At 41.1% G+C, this 21,113-nt stretch overlaps 1 protein-coding gene across 2 annotated transcripts; it reads right to left on the bottom strand.

Moving 5' to 3' along the window:
* Nucleotides 1–2,344: 2,344 nt before the first annotated feature.
* On the bottom strand, nt 2,345–19,558 carry LOC132012918 (delta-type opioid receptor-like). Of its 2 annotated transcripts, none has more exons than XM_059392708.1 (2): nt 19,291–19,558; nt 2,345–5,853 (listed from the first exon to the last, which is right to left on the bottom strand). In XM_059392708.1, exon 2 carries the CDS (start codon nt 5,828–5,830, stop codon nt 4,916–4,918), a length of 915 nt encoding a protein of 304 aa, XP_059248691.1. In that variant the 5' UTR covers nt 5,831–5,853; nt 19,291–19,558; the 3' UTR covers nt 2,345–4,915. The 2 variants fall into 2 exon arrangements, with proteins under 2 accessions (XP_059248691.1, XP_059248692.1); XM_059392709.1 differs by lacking the exon at nt 19,291–19,558 and adding an exon at nt 10,713–10,792.
* Nucleotides 19,559–21,113: the final 1,555 nt, after the last annotated feature.

Genomic DNA, 21,113 nt, shown 5'->3' with positions numbered 1-21,113 from the left:
AGTGTATAGTTTGAAAACATCAAGTATATTCATATTTCTGTAAAACAGATCTCCAGAACTTTATCATCTGAAAAAAAAAGTTCATTTCAAAGTTTACACCCATTAAACAACAACTCCCATTTCCCCCCTCTTCCCAGTCCTAGCAACACCCCCCCCCCACTAATCACCACTTTATTCTCTGTTTCTATGAATTTGACTACTTTAGATATGTCTTATTAAGTAGAATCAAACAGCATTTGTCTTTTTGTGGCTGGCTTATTTCTCTTAGCACAATGTTTTCAATGTTTATTCATGTTGTAGTTTTGATGGGATTTCCTTTTTTTTGAAGGCTGAATGATATTCCAACATATGTATAGATTACTTTTTTTTACCCATTCACCCATCAATGGGCATTTGGATTGCTCCCACCTATTAGCTATTGTGAATAGTGCTATGTCCATGACCATGCAAACATCTCTTCTAGACTCTACTTTCAAAAGTATGGGATTCATTGGAATTGCTGGGTCAATCCAGTGGTCCAGTTTTGAAGAAACTTCCATCTGTCTTCTATTATGGTTGCACCATTTAACAATCACCAACAGTGCCCAAGGATTCCAATGTCTCTACACCCTTTTGAACATTTGTCATTTTCTGTGTTTTTTGATAGTAGCCAACCAAATGGGTGTGAGGTGGGATTTTTTTGTAGTTTGGATTAACATTTTGGACATTTTTTTTTTTAAGATTTATTTATTTGACAGAGAGAGAGAGATCACAAGTAGGCAGAAAGTCAGGCAGACAAAGAAGTGGAAGCAGGCTCCCTGCCGAGCAGAAAGCCTGATTCAGGGCTCAATTCCAGGACCCTGAGATTATGACCTTGAGCTGAAGGCAGAGGCTTAACCCACTGAGCCACCCAGGCACCCCGGTCATTCTTAAATAATAAAAAGTCCTTTGGTCTTTTTGAGGTCCAAAAAACAATCTCATTTTAGCAAATGTGGTAGGCAAAGTAACACCAACTACTTCCACAAAGATGCCCTAATCCCTGGAACCTGTGAATGTGTTTTGCTACATTTCAAGGGGGAATTAAGGTTTCTAGTCAGCTTCCCTCAAGCCCCCAGGGGGCCTGTGACTCCTGCAGGGTTAGCAGAGGTAGAAGCTGAAAGAAGATATAAGGGGCAGGAGAGATCATCCTTACCAAAGGCAGATATAGGACGATGCTTGCATCTTCTGGGTGGGACAGTCTCCCAGCAATAATTGTTTCTCTTCAACAGTGCTTTGTGGAATCCTCAATCAAAGTTACTCCTGCTGGGCCCTTGGGCAATCCTTGCCTCTGGCCAGGTGCTCCTTATCCCATCTTCACCCTCTGAGCCAGTGGTACATTCCAGCCTCTTTTGGCTGATGACCTCTGTCCTTTGGCAAGAAGCCTTTAAAGACAAGCCTTTTCCGACAACCCCAAGGTCAGATCATTCCACCATTCCTCTTGGCTCATAAGAACACTCTGGCATCCTCTCCCCTCTTCCATCAGGGATAAATGTGTGGTTTTCTCTCCATTGCTTATGTATCTTTGCTTGGCCATCAGCAGGGCAGTTCAAACCATAGCCCTTAATATTTTCAGGGAGGAAAAAAGTGCTTAAAATTCACTAATGTGGCTGATTTTATAATCCTGAGCTTCTGAACAATGGCCTGGATTCTTTCAACATTTTCTTATGACAAGCATTATGAACCACCTTTCTGTTCTTGCTTTTAGGGACTTTTCCTAAGTCCATTCTTAGTTAGCCAATATATGTTTATATAATATATCTATGGATAAGTTAGAAATAGTTTCACGCAGTAATAATATGGTTGCTGTTGTGGTAAAATGCAATGTTGGTAAGAACTTAGGAATCTTGAAATAATTTACATTTTTTCCTTAAGTAGTGTATTTTCAGAGCTATTTGCAAAGTGTGTGTTCTCTGAACATGTCCCCCAAACCTATACCCTTTCTGACTTTAGTATATGTGCTGCCGAAGCGAGCACTACCCTTTCTGACTTTAAATTCAATATCATTGCCTAGCTCTATAGACAAAAGAAACACCTTACAAGAACCCTCAACAAATTTCAAGTGACTTTAGCCACCACTTCCTCTCTTCCTTGCACATCTTGTCCAAGTTTAAAGTTCTCTAATGAGTGCAAAGGATTTATACATCATGAGAAAGTTTATTGTTGACGTCATTTATGATAGACTCTTAAATCCAGAGAACAAACCAGAGGGAGGTTGGTAGGGGGAATGAGTGAAACAGGTGAAGGGGATTAAAAGGTACAAACTTCCATCTATAAAATAAATAAGACACAGAGATGAAAAGTACAGCATAAGGAATATAGTCAATAATATTTTAATATTGTTATATAGTGACAGATGGTAACTATACTTATCATGGTGAGCACTGAGTAATGCATAAAATTGTCAAGTCAATGTACTGTACATTTAAAAATAATATAACATTGTATGTTAATTATGCTTCAATAAAAAAATGTAACACCTCACCCCCAAAAAAGGGGAAAAAAGGAAAGCTTTAAGGATAAATTAAATGGTGTATTTTAGACCTAGGGCTTATAACTGAGTTAATTTGGGTAAATTTTTTGAGTTTTTATTCTACTCTTGGCACTCAGATTATTTTATATTTCAATAAATAGAAAGAGACAGCTTGGGTTTTGTGAGGAAGGAATTTGTGAAAAGGGCATGTCTTACTGACCAGTGAGTCCATTACATCATTTGTACACCTGCTATCTACAGGCGCTGTGTCGAGTGCCAGGACACAAAGGTAATCAACCCTGGCAGTCTTTCTGGCCTTGGAGAGATTTTCATATTGCAAAAGAGAAGGTCATGCTTTGAAATCTCAGAGTTGAGGATGGAGGAAGAGAGAAGACACAATGAACACCCAGAGAAGAGGCAAGAAGGACTTGAAGCCAAAATGGAGTCTAGACATGATATGGAAGGCACTAGAATCTGAAAATAAGTGAGGGTCTAAGGCTGGGAAAGTGTAATCAAAACAATGGGTGAAAAGAGGCTCTGTTCCACAAGACAGGAGTCTATACCCAAAGCAAAGGGGAAATTTTCTTATGAAATTTGGTCCAGCTCTCAATGAACACCTTCGGCCAAGTCATGTAAATGGAAAATGTGAAAGGGAAGTTCCTGTCCTCCTAAGCTCCTGAACAGCCTTTCTAAGCCTTAGTTTTTCTCATTTCTAAATCAGGAATAATAATACCTATATTATATACCTGTTGTGAGGATTTGATTTTATGTATATAAAATGGCCTGCATAGTGTCAGGAACTTAATAGCTGTGAATGTGTTGAGCAACTATTTTGCTCCTGTTGTTGTTATCACCTGTAAATAAAGCTAAGTGTCATAATTGTGGATCCCGTGGATTGGCTCTTTCAATCCTCATTTCACCCTCACTTTGGGATAACTTCCTGTTCCTGTGAAACTAGGAACTATATTTCCCAGACTTCTTTGCTTGTAGGGTCTTAATGCCAGATGAGATTCACCAGTTAGAGGCAATCACTTGAGATTTGAAAGATGAAAGGAAGAGGAGGCCATCTTCCAGTTGCTCCTTCTTTTGCAAATTTACTACATTAAGAGGGGCCTGAGGCATGGGCAGCAATGGTGGAAACAGCAGCTAGACCACCAGATCCCTGTGGGATTTTGACACCAACAAGTGGTAGCTCCTGATTTCCACTGCTCCAGCCCTGCTGGTGTCTTTGTAAGTATCTAAGTCCCATATTAAACCCATGTGTCTAAAGTACGTAGAGTAATGATTCCTGTTTCTAGAACTGAATCCTGACTTACTTAGAAGTGGATGTTTCATCTAAAGAAATCTCATATGTAAACTCCCATGAAGGACTTTATTTTGTACTACTGCTTCAAAATGGCTTAGATTTAAATCATGAGTTAATTCCCATGTTTAAACCAATTCAATGTTCTTCTTAATGCCATTTTCTTTGAGAACTGTTAACAAAATACAATTAAAGTGTTCTGGAACTTTTAAAAGTTAACTCCAAGTACCACACTGAAAGAGGCAGAGTATATTTTTTTATTATAACCCAGCCATTGTCTTTCTTTATACTTTCTTTGGTTGAGAGGAAAATGGTCCCTGAAATAACTTTGCCTCCTCATAACTGTTCTTCCTTCCTTTCTTAGTATCAAGAACCCCAATTTTTAGCTAGGGACACTACTATCCAGCTAAAATTTATTCCCACTCTCCCTTAAAGCCACACATAACCATAGGACTAAGTTTTGGTCAGTTAAATATAAGAAAAAGTGTTTTGTGTAATTTCTAAAAAGAGTCTTTAGAAGGAGGGTATAAACCCTCCTTTGCTCCTTCCTCCTTTCTGTTGGCTGGAGTTATGAATGTGATGACAGGAGCATTAACAGCCATCTTGGGTCATGAGGCATTATAGTAATCATGGCAGAATAGAAGAGAATGAACCCATTGCTTACAAAGCTGCTGTATAAGACTGGATTGTTTACCTCCAGATTCCTTTTACATCAGAAATAAACGAACAATCTCAAACCTTAAAAAAGTCATTGTTATTTTGTTTCTGTTTTGTTATTACATGTAGCCAAGCCTATTCCTAATTAATAATAAAGGAACAGCCAAACTTCTTCTTTTCCTATCAGCCATGGACTGTTTCTCAGTTTTTAAAAAATAGTGCATTCTCAAAAACTGCCTCATTACTAAGACACAGTAGGACATGCTGCTAAAAATGTTGATCTGGGTTTAAAATTAAAGACATGAAGTGATTTCACAGAGGCCAATTCCATGTACACAGCCGCAAAATTTGCAAGCCAGATGAATAACTCTGACTTACTCATATGGTTGAGTAAAAAGTAAGTCCTCAAGTATAGCTGATGATCCATTAGGGCTAGAGTTATTGATTCAGTGTGGCTGAATTTCAGGTTAAACTGTCTCTCTGTTGGTCATCATGTGACCACACCACAACTGACAGCACATCCAACGGTACAATCTGCTTTGCAGCTCTTTATTCCAGAGCCCATAGATCAGAGGGTTAAGACATTGGGCAAATGCAAAGACTCCAAAAAGCACCAGATTTAAAACAAAGAAAAACAACCCACACATCTTTCCCAAACCTATGAATATCAGGGTTGGTATCACATGTAAACCCATCTGCACTAAATGAATAAGGACTGTTTTCCTTGCTTTGATATTTGATCTATTAAAATGGCCAGCCCGTTTCCCTTCTTGGTAGATCAGAGAGTAACTTACAAGAATGATGGACAGAAGAAGGAAAAGGAAAACCATGCCAATGGCTCTGGCAGCAGAGCCATTCAAGATCACAGGGCAAAGGGGTTCAGATTTTAAAACAGCACCCTGAGGAGGGCTAGTACCCTCTATGAGGAATAAGCAAACATTCTTGAATATAATGATTATCCAAGACCCAGTAAGAATCCTATACTTAACTGAATCTACAAAGGCCAGAGATTTCAAAGGCCAGCAAATAGCCAGGTAAGTGTTGACAGCCATCAAGGCCAGGGTGAAGAGGATCCCTTCTCCAACACTTAGCTGGACCCCAAATACCACCCAGCACATCAGCACTGGACTATTGGCCAGCAGAGCCCGCATCCCTTGGAATACCACCCCCAGGCCACAGTAGGAGGAGATGCACAGCAAATGGTGACACAGGAGGATGTATCGGGCCTCTTTCTTCAGCTTCGAATTCTGTGATACTATTGTGACGATGATGACAGTGACAGATGTGGCAAAGAAGAAGGCAACAGTGTACACAGAGGCCTTCACCGTTGCTTCCAGCCTCAGCCAATCTGATATGTTGCAGTGCTCAGAAGACAAGTTCATGATCTTTCAGGGCAACTTGGCTCCTGCAGGATTAAAGAAAAAGGAAGAGTGAATCTTAAAGCTTCTGGTGTGGTTTTCCAGCTCTGTGATCTAGCAGAAATTGCAAGGAATACATTACACCTTTTTCTGTATAGAAGACAACAACTTCAGACAGCATCGACATGAATCAAAGAAACTGGAGAAATATTCTGGGCTCTTCACTTCATTTCAAGAGAGGAGCACGTACTCCAACCATACAAAAGGAAAGTTTGAAAGATGTACTCTCAGGAGTCAGCAAATTGCTCAAAATCAGGTCAAGGTTTTATTCTTTGTGCATCCTTTTCCAACTTTGATTATGAGAACTTTTTCGACTCAGAGCCACAGTTGATGAACCCAAGTACTTGTTAACACTTAACGCATGCAAGGGTCTGGGGAAGACATTAGGGCAAGAGCTGTAAGGAATATGGGGAAGCCATTGATGCAGAGTCCTGAATTCATTTGGGTCCATAAGACATGACAAGGATATTAACAAAATGACAGCAGTTACAGGTAACATTTACCCAGTACTTTCTAGGGATCAAAACTGTTTTTAGAGCATATTCCTCACCAGCTCTGGGGCATGTTTTATTTTCCACAAAGTGGTTTTATTATGCACTTTTTACAGATGGGGAAATAGACCTAAAGAGGCTAAGTAACCTGCTTGGGGCCATATGGTTATTGGGTAGAGGGGCCAGGATGTGAATTTCAGAGTACAACTCCAGAACCCACTCTCACAACCATTATAAGAATGTTCATGTCAAATGCAAGGTCAAATAAATGCATGCTATGAGTTCTTCTTTGGCCAGTGTCATTGGCTTTCAATGTCAGCTGGACCCCATTTGTAGAAATACTGTTTCTGTTGTTAAGCTGGAAGACTGCACCTCCAGGAAGGTTCTGGGATCTTGGGATTACTGAGGGACTGTGACCACTGAAATGGTAGTAGACACACTAGATCTCCTCAAGCAGAAACAGTGGTAAGTGGCTGTGTGTTGCAGCCTGGCGATCCTCCAAATCTCAGGATCACTGTCTCTGAAAGTCTACTGTAGAGATGCCAACCTTTGCCTCCCACTATGGCTTTACTCATTCCTCATCACCTTTTGCATCACCTCCCTCATCAGAGTTGATTGGAACTAGGGGTACACATCTGACACTGAGCTGAATCCACCACTGTCTGCCTCTTAAAAATCTGACTGAAGAATGACTGAAAATCTGACTCAAGAGAAAGGAGTTTGAGTGTGATGTTGAGTGATTGGCCTGCCAGTCATGTTGGCTTGTAGGTGAGTAGAAGAAAGTGATCGAGAAAGGTAAGAGAGAACCAGAGGGAACCACAGAGTCCCTGCAAGGCTCCAAAAGCCCTTGCAAGGCAGAGAAAGAACAGCATGGGCTCCTGAATTTCTGATTCTGCTGAGATGCTCTGAATTTTCTGTGCTGGGGTTCTAAAAATATAACACACCCCTCTATTATTTAAGTTAGCTTAAATAGGTTTCCCTCTACTATTTTAGGTCGGCCACTAGCATTGAAAGGATATAGAGTGGACCCTGAAGAGGCCCAGTATATCATATGGGTTTCCTAAAAAGTGTATCACCGTGGAGACAGCTGCTGCAGCTTGCCGAGAATCTGAGATGCCATAACTCCTTATGAAATTCTTTGCCCAAGGCATCTGTTCTCCCCCTGCATATTGTGTTGTCCACCCTTTGTGGAGAATTTCTCCTGTTTAGATGGATTTTTGTGCCATTGTTGTGCAGTCAAACTCCATGCGTTTATTCTTCTCTCTCCAGCCCCCAGAGAGGAATAGAAATGGGAATAGTCATTGTCATTGTCAAACTCAATCATCACGCTTTCTTTTAGCTGCAGAATTTTTGGTCAAAATCTTATACCAGAACCCTTCAACAATCAACAGAAAAAATGCTTATCCACAGGGCACACTCCTGTAACTGTCCTCAAGGCACCACCATAGACACCAAGGGCCCCAGTGAAGATGGCAGACAGACCCTGGTAAGTTAGAACTCTGCCCTGCCTGGTGGAGTCATAAGAACTGGGCTTTAAGCCTAGGTCTGTGGCCAATTAGGAATGTGATTGTGGATATCAAAGTCACTTTGCTTCTCTGGTCCTTGGTTGCTTACATCATAGTCATGCGGGATTACAAGTTCCACATCTTTTCTATCTACAGAGTCATCCTCACTGACATCCTCAAGAGCCAAATCTTAACTTGGGCCAGGAGATTCTGGGCTTTTTCCTTATTCTTGAGACAAGATTGGCCCTGCCTTGATCCAGAATGTCCCCATCTTATCCTCCATGGCTGAGCTTGAATAGAACTGCCAGCTCTCTAGGACAGGGCCTGCCTTGTCCTGCTAGGTCCCCTCTAGGACCTGAAACCCAGTCACTGAGTCCCTGAATTAGAAGGCCACTGCTGGCAGGCTACACAATTGTGACAGCCTGCCTGTCTGCCTGGGCCTCCCAACAATGCTCATTCCCGAGCTCACTGTTGTTGGGTTTGACCCAGCTGATGGGCTATGTTCCTGCATTATTCAGTCTTGCTTCCCATCCCCTATTCTGCCCAGAACCTCAGTCATGTCTTCAGCTTCCCTGTTGGATTCCTCGTTTTTGCTCAGCAGGGTTTCCCTGCTCCTGCCTGTCCCCCACCCCCATCATTCCTACACACCTGTCTGGCTCTTTCACAGCACATTCCCAACAGCAATGAGTGGGGCTTGGCCTTGTTGTGTTCTACAACTTGTAATCCTACACAGAGCATCAGAGACTCCCATTGCGCTTCCTTTGAAAAAAATTTTTACAAGCTTCTTTTCTCCCAAATTACTGTAGCTACAACTATAATAAACCCCTCTATTTCCAGATCTAATACACGCTTTCAGACAATTGGTTTTTGTGGCTTTCTAGTATGTTTAACAGACTGATCGATGCAGCACATCGTCACATCATTCTACTCTACCGATCTTCACTGCACATTGAAACACACGATGCATATCCTAAGTGGTGAGCTAACCAGGTGGTAAAACACAGGTGCTGACATGCAGAAGCCTCTCACCCAACAGAAGAAATAGAATACTATATAACTAGGTAATAATAACCAGAAACATCATGTAGTTTCACTTAACGGGCCAAATGAGCAATAAAGTTGGGTGTCTCCAGCAGGGTTGAGGGGTTGTTCAGAATAGAAAGGGTCATGGAGTCAGTGAGAGAAAGCTTCTTGGAAGAGCTGAGGCTCAAACCTAGCCTTTCAAGGTTGAAAACGAAGAAAGCAGGACCCAGGGTGAGGTGGATAGAAAAGAGGAGAGGTCCAGATTGCAAGCAACAGAAAATGGGAAGAGCCAGGCTGGGGCAAAACCTGGGAGTTTCAGGAGAGATGAGCAGATCCAGTTTGGGGGACTGAGGGCTTATCCAGAGGACTAAGGACAAAGTCCGGGACCAAATTTGGAGGACCTTCATTCCATTCCAAGAGTAAAAATTCACTTTGCACTCAATAAGGAGCTTGCATGATTAAAATTAGGAGCAGCCATGCGACAGGTTAAGAGGACACATGAGATGCCCACCCTTGCCTGCACAGTGGGGTCTGATAGGAGCTCTACAGAGCAGGAAGCCTGGCACAGGACAAATGTACACAGTGAAGACACTACTACCATAGCAAGTGGCTTAGAATTCTTCTTGCGGACATAAAATCGCCAAGAGAGTTGCAAATCTGCAAAATCAACAAGGGCAAGTTTTATCGCCTTTAATTTATTTATGAGAACTCAGAAAGATGAGTTATTTATTCAGGATCATGCCGCCAGACAGAATTTCCCATTCTTCAAATACATATTCCTTCTCAGAGGTATAATTGCCTAACAAGAGCTCATGGCAACAAAAGCCATATAAGAAGTCCCCTTCTATATGTCTTCTCTCTACTCATGGTTCATTCCTAGAGTCTTTTTCTTTGGAAATTGTAAAATGGAAATACCTATTTTCCTCCAGCCCTAAAGGTTCCTTTGGCTTCAGCTCTGAGAGAAAACCCTGGAGCTAAGGGTTTTCTAAGTTGTTCTACAACTGCTGTGATGAAGCAGCTGCCACCACTCCCTACAAAAATCCTGCTGGAAGCATGGGGGTGGGGGTGGCGGGATGGGCGCCTAATAAAAGCAGGGAAACAATGGGTTCCAAAGAGTCCGACTTATGGCAAACCCCTGAGGGCAACATGCTACCCTTGGTGGGAAAGTGAATATATGAACACATATGGTCAACCCATGTATAAAAATTAAATGCTGATCCACAGCCTGTAGCAACCTGCCAGGAAACCAAGCCCCCGCCCACAGTAACAGGTGTCTCTTGTGACCTTCCAGGTAGCCAGACAACAGCCTCTGTAATAACTGGCCCCAAACAGTCAGGACTTTATTAATGATTGGCAGCTTCCCTAATTTTTGTCCCTGCTTCCAACTTAGGACCAACCAGAGAGAGTCAAATATGTCCCCCCACCCAGTCACAAAGACACCCCACTTCTAGTTAGCCCTCCTCTAGCTTCCCCAGGCTCCCATTAGGGCACACCTGTAGCCTCCCATGTCCACACTAAGCTCCCCCATTCCTCTGCCTGCCTCTGAGGCTTTGTTAAAAAGCAAGTGACTGGGGTTCACTCCCTTGCTCTCGCAACCTCTAACTAGGTGGCCTTGGTTTTGCTCATCTGGTCGGTCTTTGCTCGTCTTCAGATCGGTATGAAAAGAAGGTGCTAGGGGCCCTCCAACAGCATGTGTACTTGGAGCCATTTCCCCAGGGAGCTAATGAATGGGTGGCAGCACATTCTTCTTCTCCAGGGTGTGCCCCCACGCTAGTCCACAGCAGGGTCCAGGGAGTCAGATACCTTCCATGGAAGGGCACTGCCTACCTTGTGAGTCCAGGGTCACTGAGCTGGGCGATCTCCCCCACTCTTACCTCTGAGGGCAACCATTCCTGAACAGACACCCCACTTTCGAAGAAAACCAAGAGAACGTTGGATGGGTGCTAATGTGAGGGAAGAATCTGGAAGGGAGATAGGAAGAGGGTAAAGACACAAACAGAATACAACGGTAGATATCCATGCTGACTGCTCACTATGAGATGGCTCTGGGGGGAGCTGACTTCTTTAATCTGCACACCAAGCCCAATAATCTTTTTTCACATTTTTCCCAAAAGAAAAGTGAGATATAGAGGTGGGAAGGAAGCCATTCAGGGTTAATGAGCTGGTGACAGTGATACTGGAGCTTGGACCAGGCAGTCCACCTGCAGCGGTCATTCTCTAAACCCCCGAGGCCAGGTGCCCCACATCAGGGAAGGACGATACCTAAAGCTTGTGACAGACTCCCCACAACTTCCTCTCAGGGTGTTACTGCTTAATGGTGAAGTCTGGCTTCCAACCTAATTCTTCTGATTTCTGAAATGACATTTGGCTATTGTTTGTTGAGTTTTTTCCCAACAAGACCTTACTGGTGCAGGTAAATTGAATTCTTCTTTAAAAAGAAAAGACAAAAGAAAAAAAGACTTAGGTATTATGGTCTGAATCATGCCCTTTCCAAAATTCACATGTCGAAACCCTAAGCCCCAGAACTTCAGAATGGGACTGTATTTGGAGACAGAGTCTTTAAAGAGGTGATTAAGTTCAAATGGGGCCATTATGGTGGGCTGTAATTTCATCTGACTGGTGCCCTTACATCTTTATAAGAAAGGGAGATTTGGACACACACAGACCCTACAGATGTATATGCACAGAGAAAAGACCATGTGAAGAGACAGCAAAGGGGCGACCACAGAGAAAACCAACCCTGCTGACCCCTTGATCATGGACTCCCAGCGTCCAAAACTGTGAGGAAATACATTTCCGTGGTTTAAGCCACTTTGTCTGTGGTATTTTGTTTCGGCAGCCAGAGCAGACTGTTCCAGCAGGAAAAAGCAGCTCCTAGCGACCAGCTTCCAGCTCACTGAGAAGGGCTCAGACTCTCCCATGGGTCCACCCAGGCTCTCCCCAGAACCTCCACCTGGGAATTTCTGAAGGAAGGAAGATCTCTGAGAGGAAGGAGGGCCTTTCCTTCTTGGGTGCTCATGGTCTGTTGAGTAGTGTGGGCCAGGCTTTGGGCCAGTATCTGACTATACCGCCAGTGGAAAGGACCATCCACTGAAAACAAAGCTCAGAAATGATTTCAAATGCTCTGTGGCTGCCGGCAGAAGGCCAATGAGAAGAAGTGGCTACTCAAAGAATTGCTCTTAAAACCCTCCCTGGATGATCAGATCTCCTCTCCTACAATAAACATGCCCTCCTCCTCTCTTTAAACATGTCCTCCCCTCTGCTCTAATCGTGATCTTACTTCTTTGGTTATTTTTTAAAAAATCACTCCTGTCTGGGAAGCTTTGGTGATCTCCTCTGTTATTCTCCTCAAAGCAGGCAGGAAGGAAGGGAGGAAACCAGTGTCTGCCGAGCACCAGTCACTTGATATCAAGAAAGAGCACATAGTAAATATTAGCTGTGATTGTTGATCATCTGAGAACAGCTCACGGAGGTGACGTGGAAACTAGAAGAGATACAAAGGCTCTGTAGGTGTATCCTGTGATTTCTGAAGGCAGCAAAATCACACATCTTTCAGAGTGCTTTTTCAGGCAGTTAACTTTTTGAGTTTGAACTCACTTTTTTATTTATAGAGGGAAATTCTCCGGCTTCCTTCCCCACTCTTTTTCTGACCAAAATTTTTATCTACAGGTGTTCTTCTAAGCACTCATAGGATTCATTAATCCAGAGACCTGACACCTTGCTTTACAAAAACCTTGCCTTTTCTGAGCTACTTAATGTGTAAAAACACACGTCTTAAAAAACAATGCACTTGCGCATGTTTACTTGAGGTTTTGAAACACAAGGCTGCCCATGAACAAGGGTAGCCACGTGAAACAAATCCCCAAACCTGGAATACAAATAAATATTCAAGGAGAAAGTATTGAAAAGAAGGTAGCTCATAAGAACAGTGACAAAGCTCTTTTCATTCTATATTAAATAATAGTAACTGTGTGTGATCTAACCTTACAGTAACAACGATAACAAAAAAGGACACAATTTAATGACACATTTCACTGTGCTAGATGTATCTGCAGATATAAATAGACAAAAGAGCCATACCAGGATTTCAGAAAAACATTGTACAATAATACTACCTGTACTGATATCATAGACAACAAACAACATTTCCATTAATCTTCATATGAGCTTAAATAATTAATTTATATTATATCACCAGCACACTGCCTAAAATAAGAGTCATTCAATTCTGCTTAGATGGACCTCTCTGCACTGGCGTGGACTAACTATGAACAAAAGTAGTGGTCTCAACACATAGACATGTATTCACTCCGCTGGTGAATTTCAGCTCGAGGTATCATCCAATTTTCGAAAGTTCATGTTTCACCACTTTGCTTTTGTCGAAGACCTATACTGGTTCCTGTTTTCACTAATTAAAAAAATGACAAAAAAAGCCACAATAGCCTTCCACAGTTGTTGGAGCCAGGATGGAGGCAGTATGCACCCCAAGCGGCAAGAGACCCTCCCCTCACCCCATGTCCTTCCCCAGGACCATGCTCAGCATCTCAGCTCTAGGTTGCCAGACTTTTGAACTATGCCTATGAGCTTCACCTCAATTTATTTTGTGCAGCCACTAGGTCCTATGAGATCAGAAAAGTCTATGGGAGTTGATATTGGGATCTGGGAATGTTCACAAATTTCTCCATATAAATAAATGGTAATTGCTTCTTTGCTTTATGCCATTTTGGCTTACAAAATGTTTTCATGGGGGGAGGGGGGCACCTAGGTGGTTCAATTGGTTAAGCAGCTATCTTGATTTTGGCTCATGTCATGTTCTCAGGGCCATGAGATCCAGCTCCTCATTGGGCTCCATGCTCAGTTGTAGGGTCTGCTTGAGATTCTCTCTCCCCCCCTCTCTCTTCTCCTCTGCCTGTTTGCACTCTCTCTCTCTCTCTCTCTAATAAATAATAAAATCTTTAAAAAAAAAAAGAAAAAGAAAAAGAAAAAGAAAAAGAAAAAAAAGGAGACATCTCGGTGGCTCAGTTGGTTAAGGGTCAGCCTTTGGCTCAGGTCATGATCCCAGGGTCCTGGGATCCTGCCTCAACAGACCCCACCAGTCTCCTTGCTCAGGGAGGAGCCTGTTTCTCCCTCTGCTTGCTGTTCCCCACTTCTTGTGCTCTCTTTCTCTCTGACAAATAAACAAATAAAATCAAATTTAAAAAAAAAAAAAAGGTCTCATGGAAACACTTTAATTTCAGATAGCAGGATAAACCCTGCACATGTGTGCCCACCAGTGTGGATCTAAGAGTTGCAGACCCATCAGTATCCAAAACACACCAAGAAGTTTCTGACATCAGGGAGCTTACACAGTCAGAGCCCCTGACACTAACCTAGAAGTCAATAGACAGATGGTATTTTTCTCCCTTCCTCCCTATCTCTCCAGCCACCAAAAGTCAATATGATGTCTATAAACCACAAAAAGCAAACAACGTTCTATATGTTGCTAAGCATGTGATTCACTGTGAATGCTATTTCCCAGAATTTGAGAGGATTTTGTCTCTGGTCTCTTGGTTTTGCATTTCTTCTTGAAATACGCTGAAGCTATTTGATTTGCTTTGCTTTAAAGATTTCTTTCCTTCTTTATTTGTCAGGGAGAGAGAGAGAGAGGAAACAAGAGAGAGCCACCCAGGCATTCCTGAAACTATTTTAATGTTACATTATTGAATTTATTAAGTTTTTCAAAAATTAATTTACCTGTGTATCACTTTAACATTATTAAAGCTTATAAGTCAACAATAGTTGCCAACATAGTGAATTGTGCGTTTTGCTGGCAGGAAATCCTCTATACTATAGTCAGTGGATTTCTTTCTTGCACAATTAAAATAGTTGACCCATCCCAAGCAACAGCACACACGCTTTCTGCCTCAGCAGACCCCACCTGGCTTTAGCCATAAACCAAATGTTTTATCAGTACATTCTTCGCAAATCTGAAATCAGCAGATTCCATGAAACTCTTTAGCTTTCTCTCTCTGACTCAGCATTGGGGATTGCTGTAACTTTCTGTCAGATTTAATTCTAATTCCCCCAATTAAGGTACAATGTAATTATAGCTATTCTTATTAACCTTTTTTACAGGCTGTTATTTGTTTCACTGGATGAAAAAGAACCCCCTTAGTTTTGAAATCCACGTATAATATACATTGCTTGTCAAGTACTCTTATCCGTAGTAGGTACCTTTGAGTAATATAAATTATACTTGATTATATATGTCATGCAAAGTCGATTCTCTTTATCTGAAAACTCTGATTTATAATAGAATGTAAAACCCATGGAATGCCTTAACTTTTGCCTTCTTTGTAAATTTTTACTTAGCACATAGTTGATTATTAACTTGAACTTTTACTTAACTATTATATAATTGATTTATCTCAGTTTTCAGAATCCTGTATATTTACAAAGTTTCTTTGCAGGGATATAAGCCTCTGACCATAGCAGAGTCTATTACCATATGGATAGACTAGCATTTTTCCATAGGAAAGTCCACTTATGCCAAGTTATTAAAGTTCTTGATTATTTTTGTTAGCATTTGTATTGGCCTTTTAAAAATGGCAAAGAATTTTGAATCATATTTATAGAGCAAATGGCTATGTCACTATTTATCTTTGTGCTAATCTTAAAGTATGACCATTATATTTATCTGTTTATTTAATGGACTTATTCCCAAATAAGAAGCATATTATTATTATTAATGTTATTTGGCAAACATTGTTTATAACTATATTTTGTATTTTTCAATAGAAATTACATTGTAAATATTGGTGAAAAAAATATTAATGTTGAAAACCTCAGCTGTGTTATCATCCAACCACTTTTGAAAGATCAAAAAAATGAATAATCAGAATTTTAAAATTCATGTCCATATCCCATTTTCTCCATTCATACATTCACTCATTTATTCATTCATTCAATAACTATGTATCGTGTACCCACCTTGTGTCAAGCACTGTGCTAAATGCTGAGCCTGTGGAGATGAATGAGATAAGGGTTCTGTTTTCAAGAAACTTACTTCATTGGGGGAGGGAGAAATATATTTCTTTCTTTCTTTCTTTCTTTCTTTCTTTCCTTCTTTACAATTTTGAAAGCTAGTTTCTTCTAACAATTAGACCAAAATGCACTCAGAATCTAGTTTACCTGTCTGATTATATTCTCTCTCTCTCTTTTTTTCTTTTCAGTTTCTGGTCTCTTCTGATTTGTTTAGTGTATATTTCTCTGGGGTCATTGTTATTATTTTATCATTTTGTTCTCTTGTTCGTTTATTCTTCTCTGGACAGAATGACAAGATGGAAAAACTCACCCCAAAAAAGAGAACAAGAGGCAATCCTGTCTGCCAGGGACATAATTAGTATGGGTATAAGTAAGATGTTGGAATTAGAGTTCAGAATATGATTATAAAGATACAAAACTGGGCTTGGAAAAAGCATAGATGGCACTAGATAATCCCTTTCTGGAGAAATTAAAAAATTAAAATCGGGGCGCCTGGGTGGCTCAGTGGGTTGGGCCGCTGCCTTCGGCTCGGGTCGTGGTCTCGGAGTCCTGGGATCGAGCCCCACATCGGGCTCTCTGCTCAGCGGGGAGCCTGCTTCCTCCTCTCTCTCTGCCTGCCTCTCTGCCTGCTTGTGATCTCTGTCTGTCAAATAAATAAATAAAATCTTTAAAAAAAAATAAAAATAAAAATAAAAAATAAAAAATTAAAATCTAATCAAGTTGAAATCTAAAGATATTAGTGAGATGCAATAAAAAATGGAGGCTCTAACTTCTAGGATAATTGAGGCAGAAGAGAGAATTAGTGATAAAGAAGACCAAATGATGGTAGAATAAAGAAGCTGGGGAAAAGAGAGATAAACAACTACTGGATCACGAGGGGAGAATTCAAGAGATAAGAGATACTATAAAGTGAAACAATATTAGAATAATTGGGGTCCCAGAAGAAGAGGAAAGAGAGGAGCAGAAGGTATATTGGAGCAAACTATAGCAGAGAACTTCCCCAATCTGGGGGAAGGAAACAGGCACTCAAGCCCAGGAGACACAGAGAGTTCCCTCCTTAAAAGCGATAAAAATAGGTCAACACCTCAACATACAATAGTGAATCTTGGAAATCTCAAAGACAAAGAGAAAATCCTAAAAGCATCTCAGGACAAGAGGTCCTTAACCTACAAGGGTAGAAACATAAGACTGGAAACAGACCTAGCCACAGAGACCTGGCAGGCCAGAAAGGACTAGCATAATATATTCAGGGTGTTAAATGAGAAAAATATACAGCCAGGGATACTTTATCCAGCAAGTCAATCATGCAGAATGAAAGGAGAGATGAAGAGCTTCCAGGACAAACAGAAACTAAAAGAATTTATGATCACGAAGCCAGCCCTGCAAGAAATGTTAAAGGATTAGACAAAGGTGATTTTTTTTTTCCCCTCTGTATCCCAATAAGAGGATCGGGGAAGTTATTCTTTTTCTTGCATGAAAAACCCAGTGGGAGATAGGGGTACAATTGTTGATGTACACATCCCAGTGGTATGTACCCCACAAATAAATATTTGTGTCACTCTGATCTTGTGAGACTAGTTTCCATACTCAAATAACCTTCCAATAAAATTATAATTTTTTTTACCATCCTTTTCACCACCTCTTGGCCACTTGAACTATCTGCATCCATGGGCTCAGGCTCCCACTAAGTCCACTAAAGAATCAGGCTTACATCATGGTTATTGCCATTGTTATTGCCAATGTTACCTAACCTGAGCGTCTACCTTGTTTCAGATTGTCAGACTGCCCTGATCTTAAAAGTGTGATTGTCACTTAGTCTATGTCTTGAATTCCTAAATGTCTGGTCACAAAACATTGAATATTATTTCTGGCTGATCCAGGACTGGAGCTTCATGAGGACATTTGCTCTTTCAGAGTTGTTAGAGTGGTACCTGGACCCCAAAGAAATCTGACCTGGTCAGAAGGTAAGTGTTCTTACTGAAGGAAGAACAGACTTCAGACAGAGGACCATTGGTAATAAAAGAGATGAGCCAAAAATGAGTGGGGACCTGTAGGGGACTTCAGTTTGTGTGACCAGAGCAGTAAGAATTTATATAACCAAGAAGGGGTGTGTTATCTCTAGGTGGTCCTCCCAATAATTATGCATCCTATTTTAACACTTGGAGATGGTTTGCTTGTAAGATTAAGATGCCTCTTTATATAACATCAGGAGTGAATAATTTGATTCTGGAAATGTAATCTATGGAAACCACTGAGTGTACTTACAGTTCAACAGAAAGGTATTAAAATAACAGCTGAAAATAGAAGGATGCTTGTTCCCTTGGAAGCAATGAAAAGCAAATAGTAAGAAGTTAATAATGTGGGACGCCTGGGTGGCTCAGTTGGTTAAGCAGCTGCCTTCGGCTCAGGTCATGATCCCAGCGTCCTGGGATCGAGTCCCACATCGGGCTCCTTGCTCCGCAGGGAGCCTGCTTCTCCCTCTGACTCTGCCTTCCACTCTGTCTGCCTGTGCTCGCTCTCACTCTCTCTCTCTTACAAATAAATAAATAAAATCTTTAAAAAAAAAAAAAAAAGAAGTTAATAATGTATCACCATTGAAGAAACAATGAGGCCCCAATTAATGTAATATCCTGATCTACTTAATAAGCATATCCCACAAGCTGAGAGATACTCAGCCATGGTATTTTTTTTTCTGCTGTGTGATAGAGTTGTGTGAGGTGTCTATAGTTAGTTAAATGGAGAAGTAAGGCATTTGTGGAGCTCAAAATCTTTTAGGAAAGATAGATGTCTAAGCAAATAGTTTCAATTCTATGATTTAAGTGCTTTAATTCAAAGTGCCATGGAAATCAGAGGAGGGAGTCTAATCTTCCTAGAAGAGTCAGAGAAAACTTCTCATTGGGACAATGTTCTAAAAAAATAAGGAACATTCATCCATCCAGCTGGCCAGCCTCCTATTTATCCATTTATTAGGTATGTGTTGAGTACCTCTGACTGTTCTAGATGCTGTGGATGCCCACTGAACAAGACAAACCAAGTCCTTCTTTGAGTGGGGTTGCCATTCTGGTGGGGTACAGATGATGTTACCAAGAGAAACACAGAATGTCTCCTTAAAACCATCCAAAATCAACCTTCAGATCTCATTTCTTCTCCCACGGGTATTTTCCTACTGAGACCAGAGTGCCTTGACCACTTAAACTGGAAAATTTCCATCCTTTGTTTAAGTATAATTCTCATCATGAAACCAAAATATCAATTGACTGTTTACCATTACAATGGGATAATTCCAGAAGTGCATGATTAGATAAAATCAGGTTTTTGAAAATGCAGAATGGAGAATCAATTTCAAGCAGAAATAATATTGAGAAACATGAGAACTCCTTACCTTACATTACCAGTAGAGGTCTTTTATGCCCGTGGAAAAATGGGTTCTCTTTTCTAGGAAAAAAGTATATGGAAGACCAGCAGGAGTTCCTCCAAGAATCCTGGGAAGAACTCCCAATACCCAGCTCTAATGGAAGTGAATCAAGCGAAGTCTCTCACTTCACATTCTCCCAGGCGCCTGAGTCTTCAGATCTAGGGCTCCTTCTGGGCTGGCTGCAACAAGTGTCACCCTATGATTCCCAGTGCAGAGAGCTGCAGGACCTCAGAGAAAGCGGGGATTTTTTTGTGGTAACCACTTCCTGAAAGAACACTCCACGTCTTCTGTCCAAGAGGGAAGTGGAGGAACCAAAGGCCTCCCCTCTTTCACCCCTTCTGGGGTTGGAACCCACTTCATGGTGTTTGAAGGTGACAAGAGAAAGCACTTCCAGAGAAAGCTAAAAAGCTTCTCTACCCCAGCATAAGGGAAACATTCAAGCCACTGGAAGTGGCAGTTTTGAGCCAGACTAGCCTTCAAAAATCTCATGTTACATCTATAGAAATGACCACAATTTCGTAACAGAGGCAAGAGAACTGCAGTTAGAAGCTTCTGCAAGGCACAGTTGGTTCCATTCTGAAAATTCATATTTCCTGTTTGCCAACATGTCTGCTTTAAGTCTCTCAAGCTGCTAATTACACTGCAAGTGTTACACACCGACTTCTCCTCATATTTATAGCCTCATTTCTTTTTAAAGTTATTCAAGTAATATGTTTGTTGTCAAAAACATAAAATAACAGATAGGCATAACTAAGAAAAATCAAAATCCCCCATAACTCCACTTGAATATAAGCACTGTGGGCACTTTGCAGTACATCCTTCCAGCCTTTTTTCTGTGGTGAGAATGAGCTTCTCAACATCCATTCCACCCCATCCCATTGTAGAACATCCATGCAGATCTCTTGGGATTTACCCCATATCTACCTCCATTATGGAGCCTGATTTGGCTAAACTAAATTACGATAATCCTAGGCCCTTGCCACGGTGTTTGTTTCAGGGATCAGCACCTAATCCAGACCTAAGCCAATACAATACATTTGACCACCAAGAAAGGCACTTGATCAAGATGGTCCAATCAGAGCAAAGCCCAGGCTCCCCCAAAAGGTCAAGAGAGAGACACTCATCCCTTCTCTGTGTTTGGACAACAGGAAGCTGTTGGTGGCCAGCTTGCCAACACAACACAGACCCACTTTCAGCAGAGGCAAATGCTTCAGAAGGCAGAAAAGAGATATAAAAAAAAAATTAGGTTTTTAAGGAACTTTCAGAGTTGCTAAATTGAGATAACACCAAAACCTAACTTATGTCTGGAGTTTCTACTTATATGAGCAAATTCATTTGCTTGTTGAAGTCAGTTTAAATTGAATTTTCTATTACTTGTAACTTGCATCTTAAATGACTCATAGAGATATTTTTATTAGGATGAGGCTATATTGCACACACTGTTTATAACTTCCTGCTTAAAAATATATAATAACCACCCTTTCTTTTTAAGATAAATATACTTTTACAAAATCATTAATTGCACTTGTCTACTGCAAATCATTTCACAGCATGCCATGTGCCTTTTATCTTGGATATAGTATTGTTTTTTTTACCGTTCTGAACTTTTAAATTTTAGTTAAATCAGTAAGTCTTTCTCTTTATTTTTACTACCCTTTTTGTGTCATTCTCTAACCTGAGGACTCACAGTCATCTGGGTTCAGCCTTTACTAGTGAAGATGACCTGATGGCAACAGCAACAAATCAAGGTTGGGATGCTTGAGACTCGAGATTTTGGGAAGCAACCTGGG

The sequence above is a fragment of the Mustela nigripes genome, chromosome 3 (assembly GCF_022355385.1).
Source record: "Mustela nigripes isolate SB6536 chromosome 3, MUSNIG.SB6536, whole genome shotgun sequence".
Taxonomy (NCBI): domain Eukaryota; kingdom Metazoa; phylum Chordata; class Mammalia; order Carnivora; family Mustelidae; genus Mustela; species Mustela nigripes.
This window is presented reverse-complemented; position numbering and strand designations above follow the sequence as displayed.

Coding starts and splice junctions, on each gene's coding strand:
- LOC132012918 (XM_059392708.1), bottom strand. CDS start 5,830: ATGAACTTGTCTTCTGAGCACTGCAACATATCAGATTGGCTGAGGCTG.